Below are 26,078 nucleotides of genomic sequence, written 5' to 3'. Positions count from 1 at the left end.
CAAGGATGTTGCCTGGGTTGGAGGATTTGAGCTACAGGGAGAGGCTGAACAGGCTGGGGCTGTTTTCCCTGGAGCGTCGGAGGCTGAGGGGTGACCTTATAGAGGTTACAAAATTGAGTGGCATGGATCGGATAAATAGACAAAGTCTTTTCTCTGGGGTAGGGGAGTCCAGAACTAGAGGGCATAGGTTTAGGGTGAGAGGAGGGGAAAGATATACAAGAGACCTAAGGGGCAACTTATTGCAACATTTAAGAGGCATTTGGATGGGTATATGAATAGGAAGGGTTTGGAGGGATATGGGCCAGATGCTGGCAGGTGGCACTAGATTGGGTTGGGATATCTGGTTGGCATGGACGGGTTGGACTGAAGGGTCTGTTTCTGTGCTGTACATGTCTATGACTCTCTAAGTGCTGCTCCCACCACTTACCGATGCTCGAGAGTACTCTGATGTGGCGGTAGTTGGCTGGGTTGGATTTGTCAGATCGATGCTAATATTGTGGCTATACAGGAACAGTTTGGCTAGGAGCGTGGCATGTTATGGAACAAGTTATTCTGGCAATAGTACTGAAGATAGTGAGTTTTGAGAAGATTTGTTGTTCAGGTTGGGGTTCTGGGTGTAAGTTTGCTCACTGAGCTGGAAGGTCAGCTCAGCGAGCAAAGTACATCCAGTGCTGAAGATATCCGAGCCTTTTATAGTATTCAGTGTCTTCAGCGATTTCCTGATATCGCCGAAGAAGGGAGAAATGTGTGTTCCAGGTACCCCAAATGATCTGCTTGGGCTACAGAGTCAACAAAATTGAGCTGCATCCATTGGAAGATAAACTGAGGGTGATCAAAGATGCCCCAACTCCCACGTCTGTCCTGGAGCTTGGGTCTTTCCTTGGGCTGCTGAATTATTATGGAAAGCTGGCACAGAGCCTGGCTTCCAATCTGGTGTCACCCTGCTCCCCCCTTCAGTCAAAGTAAAACACTCGGAGACACAATAGTTTTACCTCCTTCATCTTTCTTGCGGGCCCTGGAGGAAGAGAGAATGATCACCCATGTGCACAGAGACATGAGTTCTTAATCTTCTCTCTCGAACAGTAGATTCTTAATGAATTATATCGTCGTTTTACACAGAGGAGCATCCAGATAAGCCAACATACACATTAATTGGGCGACCATTACAGTCAGCAAGTGTCAATAGTGAAAATTAAGCCATCTGCTGTTACATGATGAATGTTCTTGACCTTAACTGGCCTCACATAATGAATACTTTTCACCTTGTTAAACTTACCTTACATACTGAATGCTTCCAATATTATTAAATGGCTTTCCATAATGACTGCTTTTCCACCTTGTTAACCCATTACCCTTGCCCCCAGCACCCCATTGTTAACTGCAAGTTCTTATCTGATCTGAGTCATGCTCATCTGAACCGCTTGTTTCACAAAACACAGAACTTAACTCTTTCCCTACCTGCTCATACCTGATGCACATTCTCACTGGCACCTCTGCTAAAAAGAAAAGGAACAGCCTTGGAAATGATTGCACAGACAAGCCCTAGCTTTCATGGAAGTGAAGAAACCAGTATTGTCCTGTAAGCTATTGGCACACTATGATCCCCAGCGAGTCTGGTATTGACATGCAAGGTCTCCCCATGTGGCATCAGGGTAGTAAGAGCTGAGAGGTGGCCCAATGGAGAGGAATGCCCAATAGCCTGAACAAGATACATGCCTTGAACATCACTTCTGCCCCTGTTGGAAGGCTCTATCCTTGTTGTCACTTTCGTCGGCAGTGATGTCAGCAACCGAGTACCCAATAGTAACGTTGCCCTCGCTGTATGTGATGCCACTTCTGCCCCTGTTAACACAGTTAATAAGCACTACTTCCACCCCCCCCCCCACTTTGTGAGCATCACTTGGGTTGGTGATGTCACTAGAGCCCCTATAACCACACCCACTCAAGCAGCTGTCTCCGCCCCCACCTCGAACTCCAGCCCCACTCCAGGTCCTAGCTCCCATTCCTGCAGTGTATTCACCATTCCCCCAGACCTCCCTCTCACTGAGGACAAATGTTTAGTCCTCTGCAAAGGCCTCATCTTTAATCTCTGTGGTCCCAGATTAATGAGTTCAACACACGCTGCGACCTTAAACGTTTCTTCCTCCGCCTGTGTGCCTACTTTTTTAACCAAGGCACCTGCCCACCTTCCAAAGATCCCTTCTCCGGCCTCCAACTCACCCCATCCACCTGGACACCCTGTGCTGGCCTGCTACCTGCCTGAGATCTCTTCATTTCCAACTGCTACTGAGACATTAACTGCCTCAACCTGTTTACCCCCCTCCCCCACTCCAACCTCTCACCCTTACAACACTCAGCCCTCCAATCCCTTCGCTCCAACCCCGACCTCACCATCAAACCAGCGGATAAACGGGGTGCAGTGGGAGTTTGGCGCCCTGACTTCTACATCGCTGAAGCCAGATGCCAACTTGCAGACACCTCCTCCTACCGCCCCCTCGACCATGACCTCGCCTCCCATTACCAAACCATCATCTCAGGGGATCACCCACCCAGCCTCTAACCTCATTGTCCATGAACCCTGCACCTCCTGATTCTACCTCCTTCCTAAGGTTCACAAACCTGACTGGGTCAATTGACCCATTGTCTCAGCCTGCTCCTGTCCCCCCAAACTCATCTCTTCCTACCTCGACACCATCTTGTCCCCCTTAGTCCACGAACTCCCCACCTACATCCGTGACAGCACCCATGCCCTTCACTTGCTCCAAGATTTTCGTTTCCCCAGCCTCCACACCTCATCTTCACATCCAGTCCCTGTACACATCGATCTGCCACAATGAAGGTCTCCAAGCCCTCCGTTTCTTCCTCTCACACCGTCCCAACCGGTACCCTTCTACCAAGACCCTCATCAGCCTGGCTGAACTGGTCCTCACCCTTAGCAACTTCTCCTTCCAATCCTCCCACCACCTCCAAACCAAAGGGTTAGCCATGAGCACCCACACGGGACCCAGCTATGCCTGCCTGTTTGTCAGATATGTGGGACAGTCCATTTTTAGCAGTTACACCGACACAACCCCCCACCTGTTCCTCTGTTACATTGATGACTGCATCAGCGCCACCTCGTGCTCCCATGAGGAGGTTAAACAGTTCATCAACTTTACCAACGCATTCCACCCCGACCTCAAATTCACCTGGACCATTTTGGCGACCTCCTCCCCTTCCTGGACCTCTCCATCACTGTCTCTGACAACTGACTCACCACAGACATATACTACAAGCCCACAACTCCCACAGCTGCCTCGGCTACACCACCTCCCACCCTACCTCCTGTAAAAATGCCATCCCTTATTCCCATTTCCTCCGTCTCCACTGTGTCTGTTCCCAGGATGACCAGTTCCACGGCAGGAAGTCCCAGATGGCCGCCTCCATCCACAATCGCAACTTCCTTTCCCACGTGTTTGACAATGCCCTCCAATGCATCACCTCCACTTGACACACCACCACCCCTCCCAACGCAACAAGGACAGAATCCCCCTAGTCCTCACCTTCCACCCCACCAACCTCCACATACAACGCATCATCCCTTGCCACCTCCAAACAGATTCCACCATCAGAGATATATTTCCCTCCCCACTCCATCAGCTTTCTGAAAAGACCATTCCCTCCATGACTACCTCATCAGGTCCACACCCCCCAGCAGCCTACATCCTACTCCTGGCACCTTTCCCTGCACCCACACTACTCCCCTCACCTCTGTCCAAAGACCTAAGAGATCCTTCCACATCTGTCAGAAATTTACCTGTACCTCTCCCAATGTCATCGACTGCATCCGTTGCACCCGGTGTGGTCTCCTCTACATCGGGGAGACAGGTCGCCGCCTTGTGGATCGTTTCGGAGAACATCTCTGGGACACCTGCACCCACCAACCCCACTGCCCTGTGGCTGAACACTTCAACCCCCCCCTCCCACTCCATCAAGGACGTGCAGGTCCTGGGCCGCCTCCATCGTCAAACCCTGACCACCCGACACCTGGAGGAGGAACGTCTCATCTTCCACCTTGGGTCCCTACAACCACGCGGCATCAATGTGGATTTCACCAGTTTCCTCATTTCCCATTCCCCCACATTATCCCAGATCCAAGCCTCTAACTTTCCACTGCCCTCCGGACCCGTCCATCATTCCCCCTCTGCCCTATTACATTCTCCCTCACCTTCATCCACCTATTGCTTTCCCAGCTCCCTCCCCCTAACCCCACTCCCCTCCCATTTATCTCTCAGCCCCCGGCCCACAAGCCTCATTCCTGATGAAGGGCTTATGCCTGAAACACGATTTTCCTGCTGCTCAGATGCTGCCTGACCTGCTTTGCTTTCCCAGCACCACGGTCTTGATGATGAGTGCATGAAACTAGTTTAAATAAGTGGCTCCATTCAATAGGAGAGGCTCAGGGGTCGCCTTGACCCTTTGGGGTAGTTGCCCAATACTAGGAGGAAAAGAGAAAGTTGTCACATTTTGCCATATCTGAATATCTGCCCGATGGTTTCTGAATGTTGGTCCAGATGAAGATTCATTCATTAATTTGGATTGATCTTTAATTTCTTTTGCAAAATGTTTTAAACAATTAAACATTATCAGAGCTAGGGTTTTGGCTTGCTTTATTTGTACAGCATTATCTGTACTGGACAGGACAGATTACAGAGCTGCTTCTGTTTGGATTGTGAGCCCAAAGACCACTTCAGTAAAATGGGCACCATAATAGACTACAAATGGTGCACATTTAATTTACGGCCTCTGGGCATGTGCTTCTCTTCAAAGATCAGAGTGAAATCCATGGCTAATGAATACGACTATTGTACGCTAGGAAGTTCAGCTGTTAATATCACACAATAGGGAAGGATTTATTACTCTCAAAGGGAGAAGCTGCAGCAACTGATGAACCTCGCAGGATAATGCAAGGCCCTGTTGCTGAGAGCGACAGTTCATGCAATGCTGCTTTCTGACTTTGAACTCTCTCGCTCTTGTTTGAAATTTCAGACGGTGATTATTCAAGACTAAAAAGCACTGCCTTACCACTGGAGAAATTCCTGATGTCTTTAGAACTTGGGCCCAAAAGCCCTTGTTTACTTCAGTGCATCTGGTCATAAACATTGACAGTCTTCAGGGTCAGAAAGCCATGGGCTTCCTTTCTTTGAAAATACAAAGATGAGCAGTTTTATTTTTGGTTCAGCAGAGTGGGTGACAGAGAACCCAGATTATGATTGTAGAATGGTTCAGGTGAGAAGAAGACCCTTTGGCTGCTGCAGAATGTGAGTGAGTCTGTGTTTGCAGCTTGGGCCAGTTGTAAAGTCTACATTCAGTATGAAAAGAACATAAAGTGTGTGAGGATTGGCCATTTACCATGGTTATACAGAATCATACAATCTTACAGCATTGAAGGCAGATATTTGGTCTGTTATGACTGCTAGTTCTTTGAAAGCCGTATCTATTTGTCATTCGGTGTTGCAGAACTGGAATATTGCTCATGAGAGGCATCCTACCGAAGTGTTTTGTCTCTCAGTCTCTTTTGGACAAAATTGAGAATATCAGATTTCACCCAATCACAACAATTTGCACCACAGATATTGGCTTGTTTTTTGACACTATTGTTTTAAACTGGGCAAATTATGTTCGTCCTGATGAGTGCAAAACAGAAAGCTTCATTCAGTAAGATATATTGCTGGTCAGTGTCAGACAGGCAATCCATTTATTCCCCTCAAGCCTTCAATCCCGTTCCCCCATGAAAGGCACTATCAAATCTGCTTCCCTCTCAGCCTTTTCAGACAATGCATTCTTGACACTGGTCATAACAAAGTGGTTACTAGCTCTGTTCTTTATCAGCTATGGTAAGTTTTACTGCCACCTTCCAAGATTTCTGAAAGCAAATCTATAGATCTTTTGATCCTGTACTCCAGTTAAAATATATATTATACTCTTGACAGCTTTACTACTCAAATTGCTCTCATTGCCAGTAAACGAGTACTTTATCTCCGTGCCGAGCAATTCTGTCCATTGCTCGTTTTCCAATAAACATCCAATCCCCTTTTGAATATCTTGGTTGAATCTGTCTCTGCCACATACTTCGGCAGTGCATTCAAGACCCTGATCACTTGCTGTGCGAAAGAGATTTTCCTCATTTTGAAACAAAAATCCTTATTACACCATAGTGTAAAAACTAATTCAATTTCCTCAACTGAACTGAGAGTCAACATTTGGCATTTTCTTATTGAACAAGTTAGAGGACCTGAATCCTGTTTGTGAAGAGGCCAATTGCAGCATAAAAGAACCAGAAATGTTGGCCTTCAGGAGGCCAAGTGGGATGAAAATTTAGAGAAAGGAATAAGTAAAGATAGGTGACCTGTGAGTTATGTTTGTATTGATCTGTTTGGTGTTTTTAAGTAGATGCCAACAGATTGGTAGCTTATTGTATATTTCCCTCCTTTTTAAACAGCAGGAGTGCTTCATTGATTTGCTTATTTTGAGTTGGACCCTTGGTGTCAGTTTTGTTTCAATTTAATGCACTTAACTGTAACTGAGAGTTCTGGATTAATTCCCTTCTTCCAAGATTTAAGAACGTAATCTAGGATACCTGATTGCAGTACTAAAGGACTACTGCTCCCCTTTTGAAGTTCTGTCTTTCAGGTGAGACACTAAACTGGGGGCTCAGTCGCTATTGAAGAAGAGACGGGTTGGACCGAAGGGTCTGTTTCCATGCTGTACATCTCTATGACTCTAAGGGCAAGGGTATTGTAAAATACTTGGTTCGTGTTTGTTAATCAAGCAGACAGGTTGTCTGGCCATTTATCTGGTTGCTTGTTGGAATTTGGTATGTATGATTGCCACCATGTTTCCTGCGAGCCGAGAGGTTATAGTTTGTGAATCAAATGAAGACGTGTTGACAGGTCTTCGATGCTTACTCCTCTGAGTATAGAAGCTGGGACATCCTGTTTGAGGTTGTACACCACGTTGGTGAGGCCTCTTCTGGAGTACAGTGTACAGTTCTGGTCACCTTTCTATAGGAAGAATCTTAGTAAATTGGAAGGGGTTCAGAAGTGATTTACCAGAATGTTGCCAAGAATGGAAGGTTTCAGTTAAAAAGGAGAGGCTAGGACTTTATTCACTGGAGCATAGGAGGTTAAATCGTGGAATCCCTACAGTGTGGAAACAGGCCAATAAGTCCACACTGACCCTCCGAAGAACAACCCACCCAGACCCATTGCCTTAACCTATTACTCTACATTTACCCCTGACTAATCCACCTGACCTACACATCCCTGAACACTATGGGCAAGGTGACCTTACAGAGGTTTAAAACCATGAGGGATACAGATCGGGTGGACAGGAAGGCTCTTTTCCCTAGGGTGAGGAGGGAGTTCAAAACTATGGGTTTTTTTTTAAAGTTGAGAGGAGAGAGCTTTGAAAAGGATATGGGGGAAATCTTTTTATACAGAGACTGATCAGTGTGTGAAATGAACTGCCAGAGGAAGTGGTGGATGCAGGTACACTTAAAAACACTTGGACAGGTACTTGAATAGGAAAGGTTTGGAGGGATATGGGCTAAACACAGGCAAATGGGACTAGTTTGGTTTGGGAACATGGTCAGTGTGTATGAATTGGACTGAAGAGCCTGTTTCCATGTTGTATGGTTCGAAGAAGGAGAAAGGCATTTAAGATCATTGTGGGTTTAAACAGTGTGCAGAATGAGAAGCTGGCTTAAGGGGCAGTGTGGAGAAAGTGAGGTCTGCAGATGCTGGAGATCAAAGTTGAAACTTTATTGCTGGAAAAGCACAGCAGGTCATTGTGGGTTTAAACAGTGTGCAGAATGAGAAGCTGGCTTAAGGGGCAGTGTGCATGGCTTAGAGTCAGAACTGTACAGCATGGAAACAGACCCTTTGGTCCAAGTTCTTCATGACTTTAAGGTGATTATTAAAGGATCCACAAATGTTATGAGGAATAGCTTTTTTTTCAGACAATGGTCAGGATTCTAAATGCACTGCTTGGAACGATTGAGCAAGCAGATCATAGATACTTTGAATCAGCCTGTTCCTCGTCCAGAGGTAGAGGCCAATATCAATGTGCTGCAAGATGCCTTAGAAAGAGATTATATAGCAGCACCCCACAGTGAGTAGTTAACTGAAGGGAATGTGGGGAAAGGCAGCAAGGATACAACGTTTTGCATTGCTGTTTGAAGGAGCTGGCTCCATCTCACTGAGTCAAATGGCCTCATCCTGTACTACCTGATTCCACGATATGATTCCATCTCCAAAGTCTCTGCCCTTAATACTTACTGAAGCGGCTGTGCAGTTTGTGAGATGTCCCAAGGCACCTTGTTGATCCAAGTTCTTTTTTTAAAATGTTGAAAATGCTGACAGCTGCCTTAATCCATACCCGATATTCCCTGTCCTGCTGGCTCCAGCCTATTGTGTGCCCCACTGACAATTTTAATCAAAGAAGTGAATTGCAAATGTTGGCCAGAGTTGAAGAGTGTGTTGCTGGAAAAGCCAGTCAGGCAGCATCTGAGGAGCAGGAGAATCGACGTTTCGAGCATAAGCTGTTCATCAGGAATGAGGCTTGTGGGCCGGGGGGGCGGAGAGATAAATGGGAGAGAGAGGTAGGGCTGGGGGAAGGGAGCTGGGAAGGTAGTTGAAGGTGGGGGTGAAGGTGATAGTTTGGAGAGGGCCACTCATGGCACCTTCTCTCTCTCCCCCCCCCCTCCCCCCCACCCCCACTCCACAACCTGCACCCACACCTATCCCCTTTCCTCTGTCCAAGGCCCCAAAGGATCCTTCCACATCTGACAGAGGTTTACCTGCACTTCCACACACGTCAGCTACTGTGTCCATTGCTCTCAATGTGGTCTCCTCTATATTGGTGAGACAGGGCGCCAACTTGCAGAACATTTCAGCGAACATCTCTGGGACACCCGTACCAACCAACCCCACTGCCCAATGGCCGAACTCTTCAACTCCTTCTCCCACTTCGCCAAGGACATGCAGGTCCTGGGCCTCACCCACCGCCAAACCCTAACCACCCGACCCCTGGAGGAAGGAAGAACGCTTCATCTTCAGCCTTGGGACCTTGCAACCACAAGGGATTAATGTGGATTTCCCCAGTTCCCTCATTTCCCCTCTCTTCTCCCCCCCCCCCCCTCGGATGCTGCCTGACCTGCTGTGCTTTTCCAGCAACACACACTCGACTCGGATCTCCAGCATCTGCAATTCTCGCTTCCTCCTAAAATAAAGGCCATCTTTCCTTATCCCTTCCCATATGTCTTGTTATCCATTTTCTTGTGGCTCTGGAATGTTTTGGGATTGGTTCCTATTGCAGGTCCGACATAGATGCAAGTTGTTAGTCACTGTGCATTTTATTACTTTCTTCAATAAAAATCAGCCAATGCCAGTAAAAGGTAAGAAATTTGAAGACAAGGGAATTTTATTTTGCACAGAGAGTTTGTGAAGCTGTGGTGAAGACCATAAGACACAGGAGCAGAAATTAGGCCATTCAGCCCATTGAGTCTGCTCCACTATTCAATCATTGCTGATAAGTTTCTCAACCCCTGCTTTCTCTCCATAATGCTTAATCCCTTTGATGCTCTCAGTCTGAAATATACTCAATGACCTGGTCTCCACAGCCTTGTGTGGCAGTGAACTCCATAGACTCACCACTGTTTGGCTGAAGATGTTTCTCCTTATCTCCGCTCTAAAAGGTCTTCTCTAAGGCTGTGCCCAATGAAAACATCTTCCCAACGTCCACTCTGTCCAGACCAGTCTGTATTCTGTATGTTTCGATTAGATATCCACTTCATCTTTCCAAACTCCATTGAGTATAGACCAGGAGTCATAGAATACCATAGAATCCCTACAGTGTTGAAACAGGCCATTTGGCCCAACAAGTCCACACTGACCCTCCGAGGGATATTCCCCCACCCCAACTCATTCCCCCACCCTATTATACTACATTGCACTGAACCTACACATCCCTGAACACTATGGGCAATTTAGCATGGCCAATTCACCTGACTGACGCATCTTTGGATTGTGGGAGGAAACCGGAGCATCCAGAGGAAACCCACGCAGACACGGGGAGAATGTGCAAATAGCACGCAAACAGTCGCCCATGGCTGGAATTGAACCTGGGACCCTGGTGCTGTGAGGCAGCAGTGCTAACCACTGAGCCACCGTGCCACCCCAAATGTTCTTCATATGTTAAGCTTTTCATTCGTGGGACCATTCTTGTGAAGCTCCTCTGAACATGCTCCAGGGCCAGTACATCCTTCCTGAGATATGAGGCCCACAACTGCACACAATACTCCAAATGTCGTCTGACCAGAGCCTGATAGAGCCTCAGAAGGACACCCCTGCTTTTATGTACAAGTTGTCTCAATAAATGCCATCATTGCATTTGCCTTCCTAACTACTGACTCAACCTGGAAGTTTACCTTGAGAGAATCAAGGGTGTGGACCTCATGAGGGAGTTGTGGAGGGAATGGTCTGTGGAACGCTGATAGGGGTGGGGATGGAAATATATCCCTAGTGATGAGGTCTGAATTTAGGTGTCGGAAATGCCTGAGGATAATGTACTGTCTCTGCAGATTAGTGGCATGGAAGGTGCAGGCAAGGGCATTCTGTCTGTTGTGGTTGGAGGGGTGGGGTTCAAGGGCGGACCTGCGGGAAGTGGAGGAGATACGCTGGAGGGCATTGTTGACCATGTGGGAGGGGAAATTGCAGTCCTTGAAATAGGAGGCTATCTGGGATGTTCTGGAGTGGAATTGCTCCTCTTGGCAGCAGATATGACAGTGGTGAACCCTTCTGCTAATTAAACCAAATACTGAGAAAAGCTCACTTCACTGCGTAATCTGTTAAAATATGAGAGATAGAGAACTCCCAGATTCCACTATTTAAAGAAAAAAGATCAATTTATTCCTTAATTCTAAAAGTGAACATTAAACAATAACTATTTAGATTTCTAAACCTCCAATCTCTTAAATGCTTGCTATCTGCCTCCAAATCTCTCCCAATATACTGTTTCCATAAAAGTCTGTATTATAATTTATATCAACTTAATTTCAAAACCACCCAGTGGCTGTCGCTGTCAATGTCTGACTCCCTCTGGCTGACGATCTCCCTGGGCCGTCTCTGGCCATTTATTGCAAAGATGTTTCATGTGAGAAAGGTCCTTTTGACAGAGTATTTTGCTGGCAGTTACTCTGTCGATGGTGTCGTCCCGATTTCTCCCCCCCCCCCCTCCAAGGAAAATGCTCAGAGACACAGTATAGTTTTACCTCCTTCATCTTTATTCCAGGCCCTGGAGGGAGAGAGAATGATCACCCATGTGCACAGGGACATGAGTTCACGGTCTTCTCTTGAACAACAGTTTCTCAATGAACTATATAGTCATTTTACAGGGAGGAGCATCCAGATAAGGCAACATACATATTAATTGGATGACCGTTACAATCAGTGAGTATCAATAGCAGAGGCCAAGCCCTTTACTGTTAGACAATGAATGTTCTGAACCTTGTTAATTGGATTCATACAATGAATACTTTTCACCTTGTTAAATTGGCGTTACATACTGAACGCTACCTCACCTTGTTAAGTGGCTTGACATAATGACTGCTTTTCCACCTTGTTAACCTATTACCTTGCCTCCAGCACCACATTATTAATTGCAAGATCTTATCTGATATGAGACATGCTCAACTGAACCTCTTGTTTCATAAAACTCAGAAGTTAACTCTTTCCCCACCTTCTCATACCCGATACACATTGTCATTGGCAATTGGCCTCACTCTGGCTAACTTGCAAATTGCCTGCCTCTTTTATCCCCACAACATTGGATTGTCTCATTGGGTTGAGGTTGGCAAAAACACATTCAAATGTGATTTAGGTTTTAATATCCTGGGCATAATTTAAACAGATTGGCTAAATTTGAGTGGTCGTCAAAGCAGCAACCAAAACTCAGGTATTTGTTGCACAGCCAAATGTTGTATATTTTCAATTTTCCAGTACATTCAGAGACTGCTAGTTAGTCATATGACAGGTGCTTGTAAGCTCTCAGTGCAAAGCAGCTTTCACTCTCTCTTAAAGGTACAGTACAAGCCTTCAACTTCATAACACGGTGGAAGAATTGGAAGTAAGAGATTGCATTTTTACAGGAGTGGGGCTGGGAGGAGGTAGTAGTCCAGCTGGCTGTGAGAGTTGGTGAGTTTGAAACAGATGTCTGTGTTGAGTTGGTTGCTGGAGACAGAGATGGAGAAGTCCAGGAAGGGGAGGGAGGTGTTGAAGATTGTCCAGGTGAACTTGAGATCAGGGTGGAAGGCTTTTACTGAAGTTAATGCACCATTCCTCCACCTCATGGGAGCGCAAGGAGGCACTGATATGGTCATCAATGTAGCAGAGGAAGATGGTGCTGGTGTAACTGCTGAAGATGGACTTGCAGAGGCTGGCACCAGCGCTCAGATAGTTTCTCCTATCATACCTTGGACCATGGCTCCATCATGGAACACGAGGCCATTGTGTCATCTGTGGTCACCATCCTCACTTCATCTGGTGCTCTCCCCCTCACACCATGCACACATGTCATCCCGTTTCCCCTTCAGTCAAAGTAAGACGCTCAAAGACACAGAATAGTTTTACCTCCTTCATCTTCACTCCAGGCCCTGAAGGGAGAGAGGATGACCACGCATGCACAAGATACAAATTCATAGTTTTCTCTCAAACAACAATTTCTCAATGAACTATATAGTCATTTTACAGGGAGGAGCATCCAGATAAGGCAACATACATATTAATTGGGTGACCGTTACAATCAACGAGTATTAACAGTAGAGGCCAAGCCCTTTACTGTTATATAATGAATGTTCTGAACCTTGCCAACTGGATTCATACAATGGATACCTTCCCCTTGTTAGCTGACCTTACATACTGAATGCTTCCAATATTGTTAAATGGATCTACATAATGACTGCTTTTCCACCTTGTTAACCTATTACCCTTGCTTCCAGTACCCTATTAACTGTAAGTTCTTATCTAATCTGAGTCATGCTCAGCTGAGCCTCTTGTTTCACAAAACTCAGAACTTAACTCTTTCCCTGCCTGCTTACACCCTATACACATGAGCACACACACATCTCCTCACTGATACCCTAGATACATGAGCGTGCACACCTCTCCCCACTGATACCCTATATACATGACCCCACACACATCTCCACACTGAAACCCTATATACATGACCCCACACATATCTCCCCACTGATACCCTATATACATGAGCACAAACATCTCCCCACTGATACCCTATATACATGAACACGCACATATCTCCCCCCGATACCCTATATACATGAGCATGCACACATCTCCCCACTGATACCCTATATACATGAGCACACACATCTCCCCACTGATACCCTATATGCATGAGCACACACATCTCCCCACTGATACCCTATATGCATGAGCACACACATATCTCCCCACTGATACCCTATATGCATGAGCACACACATATCTCCCCACTGATACCCTATATGCATGAGCACACACATATCTCCCCACTGATACCCTATATGCATGAGCACACACATATCTCCCCACTGATACCCTATATGCATGAGCACACACAGAACACGCACATATCTCTCCACTGATACCCTATATACATGAGCACACACATCTCCCCACTGATACCCTATATTCATGAGCGCACACATATCTCCTCACTGATACCCTATATGCATGAGAACACACACACATCTCCCCACTGATACCCTATATACATGAACACGCACATATCTCCCCACTGATACCCTATATACATGAGCCTGCACACACACATCTCCTCACTGCTACCCTATATACATGAGAACACACATATCACCCAACTGATACCCTATATATATGAGCGCGCACACACCTCCCCACTGATACCCTATACACATGAGCATGCACACATCTCCCCACTGATACCCTATATACATGAGCAAGCACACATACATCTTCCCACTGATACCCTATATATATGAGCGCACACATACCTCCCCACTGATACCTTATATACATTAACACACACACATCTCCCCATTGATACCCTATATGCATGAGCACAGGCACATATCTCCCCACTGATACCATATACACATGAGCACGTACACATCTCCCCATTGATACCCTATACACATGAGCACACACACATCTCCCCACTGATACCCTATACACATTAGCACACATACATCTCCTCACTGATACTGAGTGGCTGCTATATTACGATGTCTCCTATGACATAGGAGTCAGTAATTTTAAAAAAAGTCACTCTTTTAAGACCGAGATGAGGCAAAAATAGTTCTGCTGGAAACAGATCCTCTAAACATTTTTTAAAGTAACGGTTGAAGTAAGGGGATTAAAGATTATAGGGGAAGGACAGAATGTGGGTTTAAGGTTACAGTCAGATCTGCCGTGCTAATTTTGAAGTGGGCTCTCCAGGCTGATAGTGCCCCAACTCTGCACAGCCCCCTTCAGTACGAGCATGGCTTTCTCAAACCGGCCTCCTTTTCAAATTATGTCTGAACATAAACACACAGCTTTCACATCGACATGCTAATTGTATTCCAGGTAGCATAGATGGAAGGAATGGCTTCCCCATTTGGAATAATCCTGAAATCAGTGTTGCTCACACTCAGTGGAAAAAATGATGAGGTGATAGATGTAATGGAAATCCGCAGAGAATGCCCTTTCTTAAAGCAAACACCTCTGTATTCCGGGTTAGTTCCATGCTTATGTATTCACTGGGCTATTTATAAATCTAATCATAAGATTCTATGTAGCTAATTGTAATAAGGCTTGGACGTACTTTAATCTCAGGCTAACTAACAGTGGCTGCTCAAACTATGATTTATTTAACCTTGATCAGTTTAACATTTAGACTTTGCAAAGCAATAAATGATCCAGATTAGAATAATATCTGACTGGATACTTGAGGTAATTGTCAATAGTTAAATAGTAATCACATTTCGACAGCAACAATCTGCCTTGCTTACAGCAACTCCCTTTCCATCCTTTTTTCTCTTATCTATGCTTTCTGTTATTGATATAAGTTTGTGGTGTGGCGACTTAAATGCTTTTCACATTTAAAAAAAAATGCATAGGTGGCAATAGATGACCCTCCCGTACCCCCATACCCCCCTTCTCCACCCACGTCCCTTCTCTGTCCCCCCTCCTGACTCTCTCTCTCTCTCACTCACTCTCTCACTCTCTTTCCCCCCCACCCCCACTCCTTTCCATCCTCCTTCCCTAAAACACTTCACAGAGGTTATGAAGTGAAAATGTCACCAAACTGCGTAAGGTCACGTTAGATAGCAATGACCCGAAGATTGGTGATCGTGTCAGATTATGAGGAACAGAAATGTGAAGGCAGAGAGATATAGAGGTTTGAGCAGGGAATTCCAGAGTTTGGGGGCCCAAACTGCTGGAGGCACACATAGCTACACATGGTGGGACAGTTCAAATCGGGCCTGTGCAAGAAGCTGCAAGTGTGCAAATGTCTCGGTGTTTTGGGGTTGTCAGAGATAATACAGGTGGGTAGACCATGGTGAGACTTGCAAACCAGGGAAAGGGTGTGCTGTCAGTGTATTGAGTACAATTGAGATTGGAGTACAGGGCTGATCGGTCAACAGGATTTGGTGTAAAGACACGAAGAGCTGAAATTTGCATGACCTCCAGTTTACTGAAGATAAAACATGCCCTCCGTCAACCCCTTCCTTGTCTTCTCCTTTCCTCCCTTGTGATCCCCTTCCTTCCTCCCTCCCCTTTTCTCACCTTGACACATTTCCATTGCTGCATTGCTCCCACCCCCTTCTTTACCTTTGTTGCAATCCTCCCCCTTGACCAATCCCACATCCTCCCTGTCACTGTTACACACTCCTGCGTTGTCGTTGCCATCTCGATTTGAACAATGTGGATTGCCATTGTGATCAGTGACTTCTGTTTGTAGTGAGAATAATCCGTCATCATCAAGCTGAACTAGCTACTCTTGCAAGAATTCCACAAGCACTGTTAATGCGTGAAGAGGCGTTGAAAAGAAACCTGTTGATCTGTTTTCGTTCTATTTTTCTGTTGGGCGATTGCCTGCCTCTTAGTTTGTTTCCAACAGCTGGATAGTGGCAGCCTGTACTCATCCGTCTAAACAATCAAGAGTTTGAGTAATAGGAAAGGATGACTCCAAATCCCAAGGTGGCCATTATCTTGAAGCTGTTTTCAAATGACTTGATTGCTCAGTTAACTCTGTTGCTCAGGCATTGGACACATTCCAGTCAGTTTGTTTCTCCAGTATTCAGTTGTTCAGAATTCTATTTTGATTTGAAATGTTATGAGCAAGAAAGATCCCATCGACTGCAGTGAGATCCATGATTCATTTGATTGTCCAAAGATGTGCAGGTTAGGTGGATTGGCCATGGGAAATGCAGGGTTATAGGGCTAGGGTGGGTCGAGATGAGATACTCTTCCTAGGATCAAAGTGGACATGATGGGCCGAATGGTCTGCTTCCGTTCTGTAGGGTTTCTATGATTGGTACCACCTCACTTGATTATACGTCCCCTAACAAATCTGCCACGAAAGGGTATCCTATAGTAGCAAATAACGGCACTGTATTAGTTGGTTTGAAATCACAACAGGATATATTCTCAGTCCTTAATATTGTGATTGGGTTTCGGCCGTACCTGTGCACCTGATACCACAATAAGTTGGCGTTTGTGTGCGAAAGAAAAACTGAACATGAAAGATTTCTACAATGGACTTTAAGAATTTCAGCTGCTCGCTCTTTATTCTTTTCACACTAATGAGACTGTGTTAGTCTATACATGAATAAATAACTTGTCCAATTGTCACTTTTCAGATTTTTTTTCCACTACTTTGGCTCACGTTATACATCCAACAGCTCCTTCGCCCCTCAATTCTCATTAAGTAAATTGTATCTTTCACCCCTGAGCTTTCATCCATCACTGCTTTCCAGGGCTAGAAGCAGTAACTTGGATCAAAGCTGACACCTTTCTGTCTTTCCCAAATCGTTCTGAATTCACTGTAGTTAGGAACTTGTGTGATGATGCAGTGGCTTTAAGATATTGGGGACACGTGACGAGAAGTCTATAAGAAGATAAACAACTTGCGACACCTTGGGTGTTTATTTTTAAGAAGGTTAGAATAGTAGAAGCAGGCTGAATGGGTGTGGTCAAACTTCCACCTACAGAACTATATTGGGACAATTAGTAATAGATTCTGTATCTATAATTCTGATAAGTTTTCAAATAGAGTTGTCATTCTAAGTTCTTTTTAAGTTGTACTTTCACTGTAGTGTTTTAATAATTTGTGTTTTTGCTTAATGTCAACTAGTTGGACCAATCAAATTGCATCTGGAACACAATACCTCACATTTGCCTTTAAATTAAGAGAAGTTGGGCTCTAGGCTGACTTCATAATACATTTGTTTCAGCTACTTTTTTGTTATTGCTTCTGTATTATTTTCCACATGCGCTTGAAAGCTGACATCATCTAGCTTTCATTTCTCTTCTTTCTAGTTTTACAAAGAATTTAGAGTTACCTCATGATGTTTGGCTGAACAATTTCATGACATTCTCCATGAGAGCTTTCTTCCCTCTTTTTTTCATCCTTTTTCTCCTTTCTCCCTCAGTTGTTCTCCAGCCTCTCCTTCAGTGTTTTTCATAGTTATTCATGGGATGTGGACCTCAGAGAATGGGCCCATCCCAAATTCCCCAGAAAGGAAGTTGAGAGCCAACCATATGGCTGTGGATCTGGAGTCACGTGTAGGCCAGACTGGGTAAGGATGATAGATTTCCCTCCCTAAAGAACACAAATGGACCAGATGAGTTTATTTTATGGCAAACGACAATGGTTACACATTATGACATGAAGACAGACAACCTTTCTCTCTCTCTAATTGCAATGCAGTAAAACTGCACCATCGAAGAGCCCTAAATAATCACTCCAATGGTTCCTAACCAGACTTTTGGATAACCAATCCCAGACTCTGTAGATAATTAATTTCCAGACACCAGTTTTGTAACTTAACAAAGACCTACAAAGACTTAGCAATTTATTAAGTACAATCTAGCATTGGCAGGGAGAAAGTTAAACAGCGCAATAAACCTGATTAGCAGCTATCCTTGAAACCGGAAACATTCGTTTTCAGCATTGTTCACACAAAACACCGACAGACAAGCACCAGTTTTATTTATTTATTCATTTCATGGGATGTGGGCGGTGTTGGCTGGGCCCAGCATTTCATACCCATCCCTAGTTGCCCCTTGAGAAGGTGGGGGTGAGCTGCCTTCTTGAACCGCTGCAGTTTACCTGTTGTGGGTTCACCCACAATGCCTTTAGAGAAGGAATTCCAGGATTTTGACCCAGCGACAGTGAAGGAACAGTGATATATTTCCAAATCAGGATGGGGAGGGGCTTGGGAAGGGTATTTGTTGCCCTTGACCTTCTAGATGGAAGTGGTTGAGGGTTTGGAAGGTGCTGTCTGAGGATTTTTGATAAATCTTTACAGTACATCTTATAGATAGTGCACATTGCTGCTACTGAGCGTCGGAGGTGGAGGGAGTGGAAGTTCATGGATGTGATGCCAATCAAGCGGCTGCTTTGTGCTGGATGGTGTCAAGCTTCTCGAGTGTTATTGGGGCTGCCCCCATCCAGGCGAGTGGGGACCATTCCACCCCACTCCTGGCCTGTGCCTTGGAGATGGTGGACAGGCTTGAGCAATCTGGAGGCCAGTTACTGCCACTCTGACCTGCTCTTGTAGCCACTGTGTGTTTGTGGTAATTCTTGTTGAGTTTCTGATCAATGAGAACTGCCAGAATGTTGATAGTGGGTGATTCAGTGATGGTAACACCATTGAATGTCAAGGAAAGGTGGTTAGATTGTCTATTGTTACTGATGGTCAAAGCCTTGTATTGGTGTGGTGTGAATGTTACTCGTCACTTGTCAGCCCAAGCCTGGATATTGTCCAGATCTTGTTGCGTTTGGACACGGACTGCTTCAGGATCTGAGGGTTCGCGAATGGAGCTGAACATTCTCACTTTGGACCTTATGGTGGGAGGAAGGTCATTGATGAAGCAGCTGGAGATGGTTGGGCCAAGGACACTACTCTGAGGGACTCCTGCAGAGATGTCCTGGAGCTGAGATGACTGACCTCCAACAACCACCACCATCTTCCTATGTGTCAGACATGACTCTATCCAGCAGAGAGTTTGCCCCCTGATACCCATCTATTCCAGTTTGGCCAGAGCTCCTTAATACCACACTCAGTTAAATGCAGCCTTGATGTTAAGGGCTTGTCCCTCTTCCCTCCCCTCAGGAATTCAGCTCTTTTGTCCATGTTTGAACCCAAGGCTGTGATGAGGTCAGGAGCTGATTGACCCTGGGGGAGCCCAAACTGTGTGTCACTGAGCAGGTTATTGCTGAGCAAGTGCTGCTTGATAGTGCTGTTGATGTCCCCTTCTGTCACTTTCCTGATGATGGAGAGTAGACTGATGGGGCGGTAATTAGCCAGTTTGGATTTGTCCTGCTTTTGCTGTCCAGGACATTTCTGGACAATTCTCCACATTGTCGGGTAGATGCCAGTCTTGTAACTGGACTGGAACAGCTTGGCCAGGGGAGTGGCAAGTTCTGGAGCAAACATCTTCAGTTCTATTGCCGGAATGTTGTCAGACCCTGGAGCCTTTGCAGTATTCCGTGTCTCCAACCCTGTTTCTTGGTATCACGTGGAGTGAATCGAATTGGCTGGAGACTGTTGGGGACCACTGGAGGATCATCCACTCAGTACTCCTGGCTGAAGATTGCTGTGAAAGCTTCAGCCTTATCTTTGACCTTGATGTGCTGGGATCTTCCATCGTTGAGGATGGGGATATGTGTGGAGCTGCCTCCTCCCAGTGAATTGTTTAATCATCCACCACCATTCCCGACTGGATATGAGAGGATTGCAAAGCTTCGATCTGATCCGTTGGTTGTGGGATCGCTTAGCTGTGTCTATCACATGCTGCTTATTCTGTTTGATGTACAAGTAGCTGAAAATATGTTGCTGGAAAAGCGCAGCAGGTCAGGCAGCATCCAGGGAACAGGAGAATCGACGTTTCGGGCATAAGCCCTTCTTCAGGAATTGATGTACAAGTTAGTCCTGTTCAGTAGCTTCACTGGGTCGACACCTCATCTTCAGGGTGCTGCTCCTGGCATACCCTCCTGCACTCCCCATTGAACCAGGGTTGATCCCCTGGCGTGATGGGAATGGTTGAGTGGGGGATATGCCGTGCCACGAGGTTACAGATTGTGCTGGAGTACAGCTCTGCTGCTGTTGGTGGCCCACAGTGCCTCATGGCCGCCCAGTGCTCGATCTGTGTGAAGTCTGTCCCATTTAACGTGGTGATAGTGTCACACAACACGATGGAGGTTATTCTCAATGTGAAGGCAGGACTTTGTCTCCACACGGATAGTGTTCTGGTCACTCTTACTGAGACTGTCATGGACAGATGTATCTGCAGCTGGCAGATTGGTAAGGGTGAGGTCAGGGATGTTTTTCCCTCTTGTTGGTTCCCTCCCCACCTGCTGCAGACCCAGTCTAGCGGCGATGCCCTTTAGGACCCGACCAGCTCGGTCAGTAGTCCTGCTGCTGACCCACTCTTGGTGGTGAACATTGAAATCCCCCACCCAGGGTACATAATGTGCCCTTACCATCCGCACTGCTTCCTCCAAATGTTGTTCAACATGGAGCAGTACTGATTCATTAGCTGGGGGAGGACAGTGTGTGGTAATCAGCAGGAGGTTTCCTTATCCATGTTTAACCGGTAGCTGTGAGACTCCCTGGGGTCAGGAGTCCATGTTGAGAACTCCCAGAGCAACCCCATCCCAACTGTATCCCATTGTGCCACTCCCTCTGTTGGGTCTGTCCTGACGGTGGGACAGGACCTATCCAGGGATGGTGGTGGTGGAGTCTGGGATGTTATCTGGAAGGTAGGGTTCCGTGACTATGACTGTGTCAGGCTGTTGCGTGACTAGTCTGTGAGACAGCTCTCCCAGTGTTGGCACTAACCCTAGACGGTAGTGAGGAGGACTTTGCAGGGTCAACAGGGCTGTTTCTGCCAATGTCTTTTCTAGTGCCTGGGTTGATGTCCGGTGATCCATCCGGTTTCATTTCAATGAGACTTTGGGTACAACTGAATGGGTCACTTGGCCATTTCTGAGGGCAACTGAGAGTCAGCCACATTGCTGTGGGTCTGGAGTTACATGTAGGCCTGACCAGGTGAGGGTGGCAGATTTCCTTCCCTGAAGGACAATAGTGAACTCAGTGGGTTTTTCCAACAATCGGCAATAGTATCACGATTATCAGTAGATTTTTAATTCCAGATGTTTTGTAATGAATTCAGATTCCACCATCAGCCGTTGCAGGACTCTAACCTTGGTCTCCAGGACATTATTCTGGGTCTCTGGGTTAAGGGATAAATGAAAGAAAATAACAAACCAAGCCGGGTTACCTCATGATATGTTGTTGCAGGCATAACTGTGAACTCCTTGGCTGTTTTTCCTGCAACTTTGCTCGGGGCCATCTTCTCAGTTCACCCAGCAAAGGCAGGAACACGTCTCACTCAGCTTTCCTCTGTTTGAGTTTCTGCAAGCTGGTGTCTCAGATTAGGTAGGGAGCTTTCAAATGTTCATGCTACATCTGTAGCATGCGAGAACTGCTTCAGAGGAAAGAAATAATCTTTTAAAATAAGTAACTTTGATTCTGAGTCTGCCCTGATATGGTAACAAAGATAGGGTAGGATGTAGACGTGCTGGTGGTGGTGGGCAGAGTGGTTAGGGATAACATTATGGCTGTACTTGGGGAGGATATTCCTATAATTTGGGTGCAACTGAGAAATAAGAAAGGGATGATCACCTTATTGGGATTCTACAGTATTCTCCCCAGTTGAGGAACAAATTTGTAAGGAGATCTCAGCTATCTGTAAGAATAATAGGGTAGTTATGGTAGGGGATTTTAACTTTCCAAACATCGACTGGGACTGCCATAGTGTTAAGGGTTTAGATGGAGGGTAATTTCTTAAGTGTGTACAAGACAATTTTCTGATTCAGTATGTGGATGTACCTACTAGAGAAGGTGCAAAACTTGACCTACTCTTGGGAAATAAGGCAGGGCAGGGGACTGAGGTGTCAGTGGGGGAGCACTTTGGGGCCAGTGACCATAATTCTATTCATCTTAAAAATCATGATGTAAAGGATAGACCAGATCTAAAAGTTGAAGTTCTAAATTGGAGGAAGGCCAGCTTTGACAGTATTAGGCAAGAAATTTCAAAAGTTTATTGGGGGAGGATGTTCACAGGTAAAGGGACGGTTAGAAAACAGGAAGCCTTCAAAAATGGCCTAATGTGAGTCCAGAGACAGTATGTTCCTGTTAGGGTGAAAGGGAATGCTGGAAGGTATAGGGAATGCTGGATGACAAGAGAAATTGAGGGTTTGGTTAAGAAGAAGAAGGAACCATATGTCAGGTATAGACAGGATAGATCGAGTGAATCCTTAGACTGGTATAATGGCAGTAGGAGTGTATTTAAGAGGGACTTAGGGCAAAAAGAGGACATAGCTTTGGCAAAAAGGGTTAAGGAGAATCCAAAGGGATCCTACAAATACATTATGGACAAAAGGGTAACTAGGGAGAGAGTAGGGCCCCTTAAAGATCAGCAAGGCAGCCTATGCATAGAACAATCTGCAAACTCGTACCCAGGCATCTTGCCCACTCAGTCCCATGAGGGGATGAACCCTGGTTCAATGGAGAGTGCAGGAAGGCTACCAGATGCAGCATCAGGCACACCGTGGTGACGGAATGTACCCTTCAGACAGGCAGTTGGTAAACAGCTTTGAGATATACCTGGGTGTTTTTCTTTAGCTTTGACAAAAGAAGCCTGAGTGGGTAGAGTCAGGGCTCTCTCAGAACCAGGAAGGTATCTCGTTTTGCTTTCAGTTAACGAGAGTTAATTCCAGTCTGCTAACTGACTGTGGAACTAACAGCTGGAGTGAGAAGATAGCACATGAATATAAAACTACTTTGCCAAATTTCTTCGCCTTGTGTTTAGGGATGCTGCCTATTGTTGATGGTTAATAGTTAAATCATCTCTTGATAAGTATTTCAGTCGAGCTGAAGTTATGTCAGTTCTTTGTGTTTTAACTGTGTTGTAAGAATAAAATGTGTGTTTGATTAAAGCCTGGTGGTGGCCCAATCAAATCCCATCTGAAACACAGCGCCTTACATTTGCCTGTAAGTAAATATTAGAAAGGTAAGGTCCAGGCTATCCGCTGACTATACTTAGTGAGAAAAAAAAGATTTTGTGAAATCGGTGTTTCAGGTCAGGAAGTGTGATGGAGGCAGGTTCAATCGCGTTATGCTAAAGGAGATGAGCTGATGATTTGAATAGAAACAAGTGTGCAGGTTCCAGGAGAAGGCTGAGAGGATGACCCTGAAACTGACCTTCAGCTATGCTGCTCATTCAGAGAGTGACTGCAGACATGATGATGGACTGCATGGCTACTTCCTGCACACTTGTGTGACCTGTTTGTGGCAATTGCCACCAGAGAAGGTTGGATCCTTTTCTTTTGGACTTCTTTTTGCTGGTTTATATTAATTTATATATCTATTTGTATTACAGTATTTACTTTCTCTTTCTGCCATTCTCTGAAGAGTATTTTGTGGCTCAGTGGTTAGCACTGCTGCCTCATATCCCCTGGGACCTGGGTTCGATTCCAGCCTCGGGTGACTGTCTGTGCGGAGATTGCACATTCTCTCCATGTCTGCATGAGTTTCCTCCAAGTGCTCTGGTTTCCTCCCACAGTCCTAAGATGTGTAAGTTACGTGGATTAGCCATGGGCCAATGCAGGGTTTCAGGGATAAGGTAGGGAGGGAGGGACCGAATAGGATGCTGTTCAGAGTCGGAAGTCACTTGACATCATGGTTACAGTCCAACAGGTTTCTTTGAAACCTCACAAACCTTCGGAGCACTGCCCCTTAGTCAGTCAAAGGGACTGTGTTCCAAAAGCTTGTGTGAATTCAAGTAGAACCGTTGGCCTATAACTGGGTGTCATGTGACTTCTGACATGGTTCACCCCGTCCATCATGCTCTTCAGAGGGTTTTGAAAATTCTGGCAAACCAGAAGGGTGCTTGTGAATGTCATTACTGATCCTTGTACTGTCCCACCAGAGTCTCTGCCTGACCGTCCCCCTTGCTGCCTCAGAACTTGTGACCTCAAATTATCATCTCATAATTCCGGTGGAGGTCATGATCCCTGATTTGGGACCCCCAGTTTTAACTTACTGATGAAAGCTGCATTGCAACGTGTACCTATCCAATCCTGTCTGAGTTCTCATTCAGCATTGAGCCATGTTCCTGTGATCAGGCTGCAGTGCAGTGTGAAGTATTGATTTTGATACCAAATAATTGCTTTGGTTTCCCTGCAGAGCGACCCTGGAAATGTCCCTATTTTTGAGCAACTGCGATTGGACCAGAACTCGGATTTCTCCGATACCTCATTCCAACAGAAATTGGATGAAGCCAAAGAGCAGATAAAACGTGAGATCAGAAAAGAGCTGAAGATAAAAGAAGGTGCAGAAAACCTGCGTAAAGCCACCACTGACAAAAAGAACTTGTCCAATGTGGAACATGTCCTGAAAAACTCCAATCGAAAACTGGAGATTTTACATGAACAGCTGCAAGACCTAAATGCTCACATTGTAGTGAAGGATCCTGAGGAACTGCAAGGTAATTTCTGGAATATGTATTTCAATTAAATATGCACGCAGCATAATTTGTCGTTCCCCTTCGAGATTTGATATTCTTATAATTCACCCCTGATAAGAGTAAAACAAGTGGTTAGAACAGCATATCTCTTCACACAGAAATAACTGCATACAATAGGAATACATCAGAAATAGTCTGTGTCTAAGGAATGGAAATGTCAATATGTTTGCAGTATTCTTGGGTCATATAACTCTGTGTGCTTCTATCCAACCCCACTGATGTGAATTGGAATTGCTTGAGTACAAAGATGATATCAAATGAAAAACTGAGTTCCCCATTAGTGAAAAGCTTCTGGAAAATAGGGCGTGCAACTTTAATTTTATCTTTGTGATGGAGAGGGTACTTGGACTGACAAAACACTTGGAAAAGGCAAGGTGTGAATCAGGAATGTACAAGCCAGACAGCTTCACGTTCATGGTGGAAAAGCTTTGAGACAAAATCTGGGAAATTCCCACTTGATAAGAAGAGGTTAATAAATGACAGCTGACATGGGTTTTATGTGGACAAATTGTGTTTGACTTGATTTGAATTCCATACTGAAGTAATGGGGAGAATAAAGAGTGCCAAATTGAGGGTGTGCATGTGGACTTTCAAAAGTAATTTGATAAAATACAGTATAATAACCTTGTTAGCAGAATTGAAAGTCATCGGATTGAAGGTACTATGGTAGAGTGGATTCAAAATTGACCAAGGAAGGTGAGGTTTGTCAAATAAGAGAGATATACCTACAAATCTTGTTTTTTAGATTACTTAGTGTGGAAACAGGCCCTTTGGCCCAACAAGTCCACACTGACCCTCCGAAGCGCAACCCACCCAGACCCATTCCCCCGACATTTACCCCTTCACCTAACACTACGGGCAATTTAGCATGGCCAATTCACCTGACCTGCACATCTTTGGACTGTGGGAGGAAACCGGAGCAGCCGGAGGAAACCCGCACAGACACAGGGAGAATGTGCAAACTCCACACAGACAGTCGCCCGAGGCTGGAATTGAACCCGGGACTCGGGCGCTGTGAGGCAGCAGTGCTAACCACTGTGCCACCGTGCCGCCCATGGATTAAAGAACAGAAGAAGTTAATTTGACTCCTCCAACCTGCTGTGCCATTCAGTAAAATCATGGCTAATCTAATTACTTCACATTGTGGTGCCTATGCTCTTTCACTCACCCCCCGCCCCCCCCCCCCCCCCCACCCCC

General features: G+C 45.6%; 1 protein-coding gene across 1 annotated transcript in view; it reads left to right on the top strand.

Annotated features, from left to right (window-relative positions):
* LOC122552160 (serine/threonine-protein kinase N2-like) overlaps positions 1–26,078 on the top strand; it is a 122,039-nt gene that overhangs the window by 37,186 nt on the left and 58,775 nt on the right. The window contains exon 2 of the mRNA XM_043694680.1: positions 24,542–24,842. Coding sequence (XP_043550615.1) covers positions 24,542–24,842 — 301 coding nt within the window. The remainder of the gene's footprint in view (positions 1–24,541; positions 24,843–26,078) is intronic.

Source organism: Chiloscyllium plagiosum, chromosome 8, assembly GCF_004010195.1.
Source record: "Chiloscyllium plagiosum isolate BGI_BamShark_2017 chromosome 8, ASM401019v2, whole genome shotgun sequence".
Taxonomy (NCBI): Eukaryota; Metazoa; Chordata; class Chondrichthyes; order Orectolobiformes; family Hemiscylliidae; genus Chiloscyllium; species Chiloscyllium plagiosum.
This window is presented reverse-complemented; position numbering and strand designations above follow the sequence as displayed.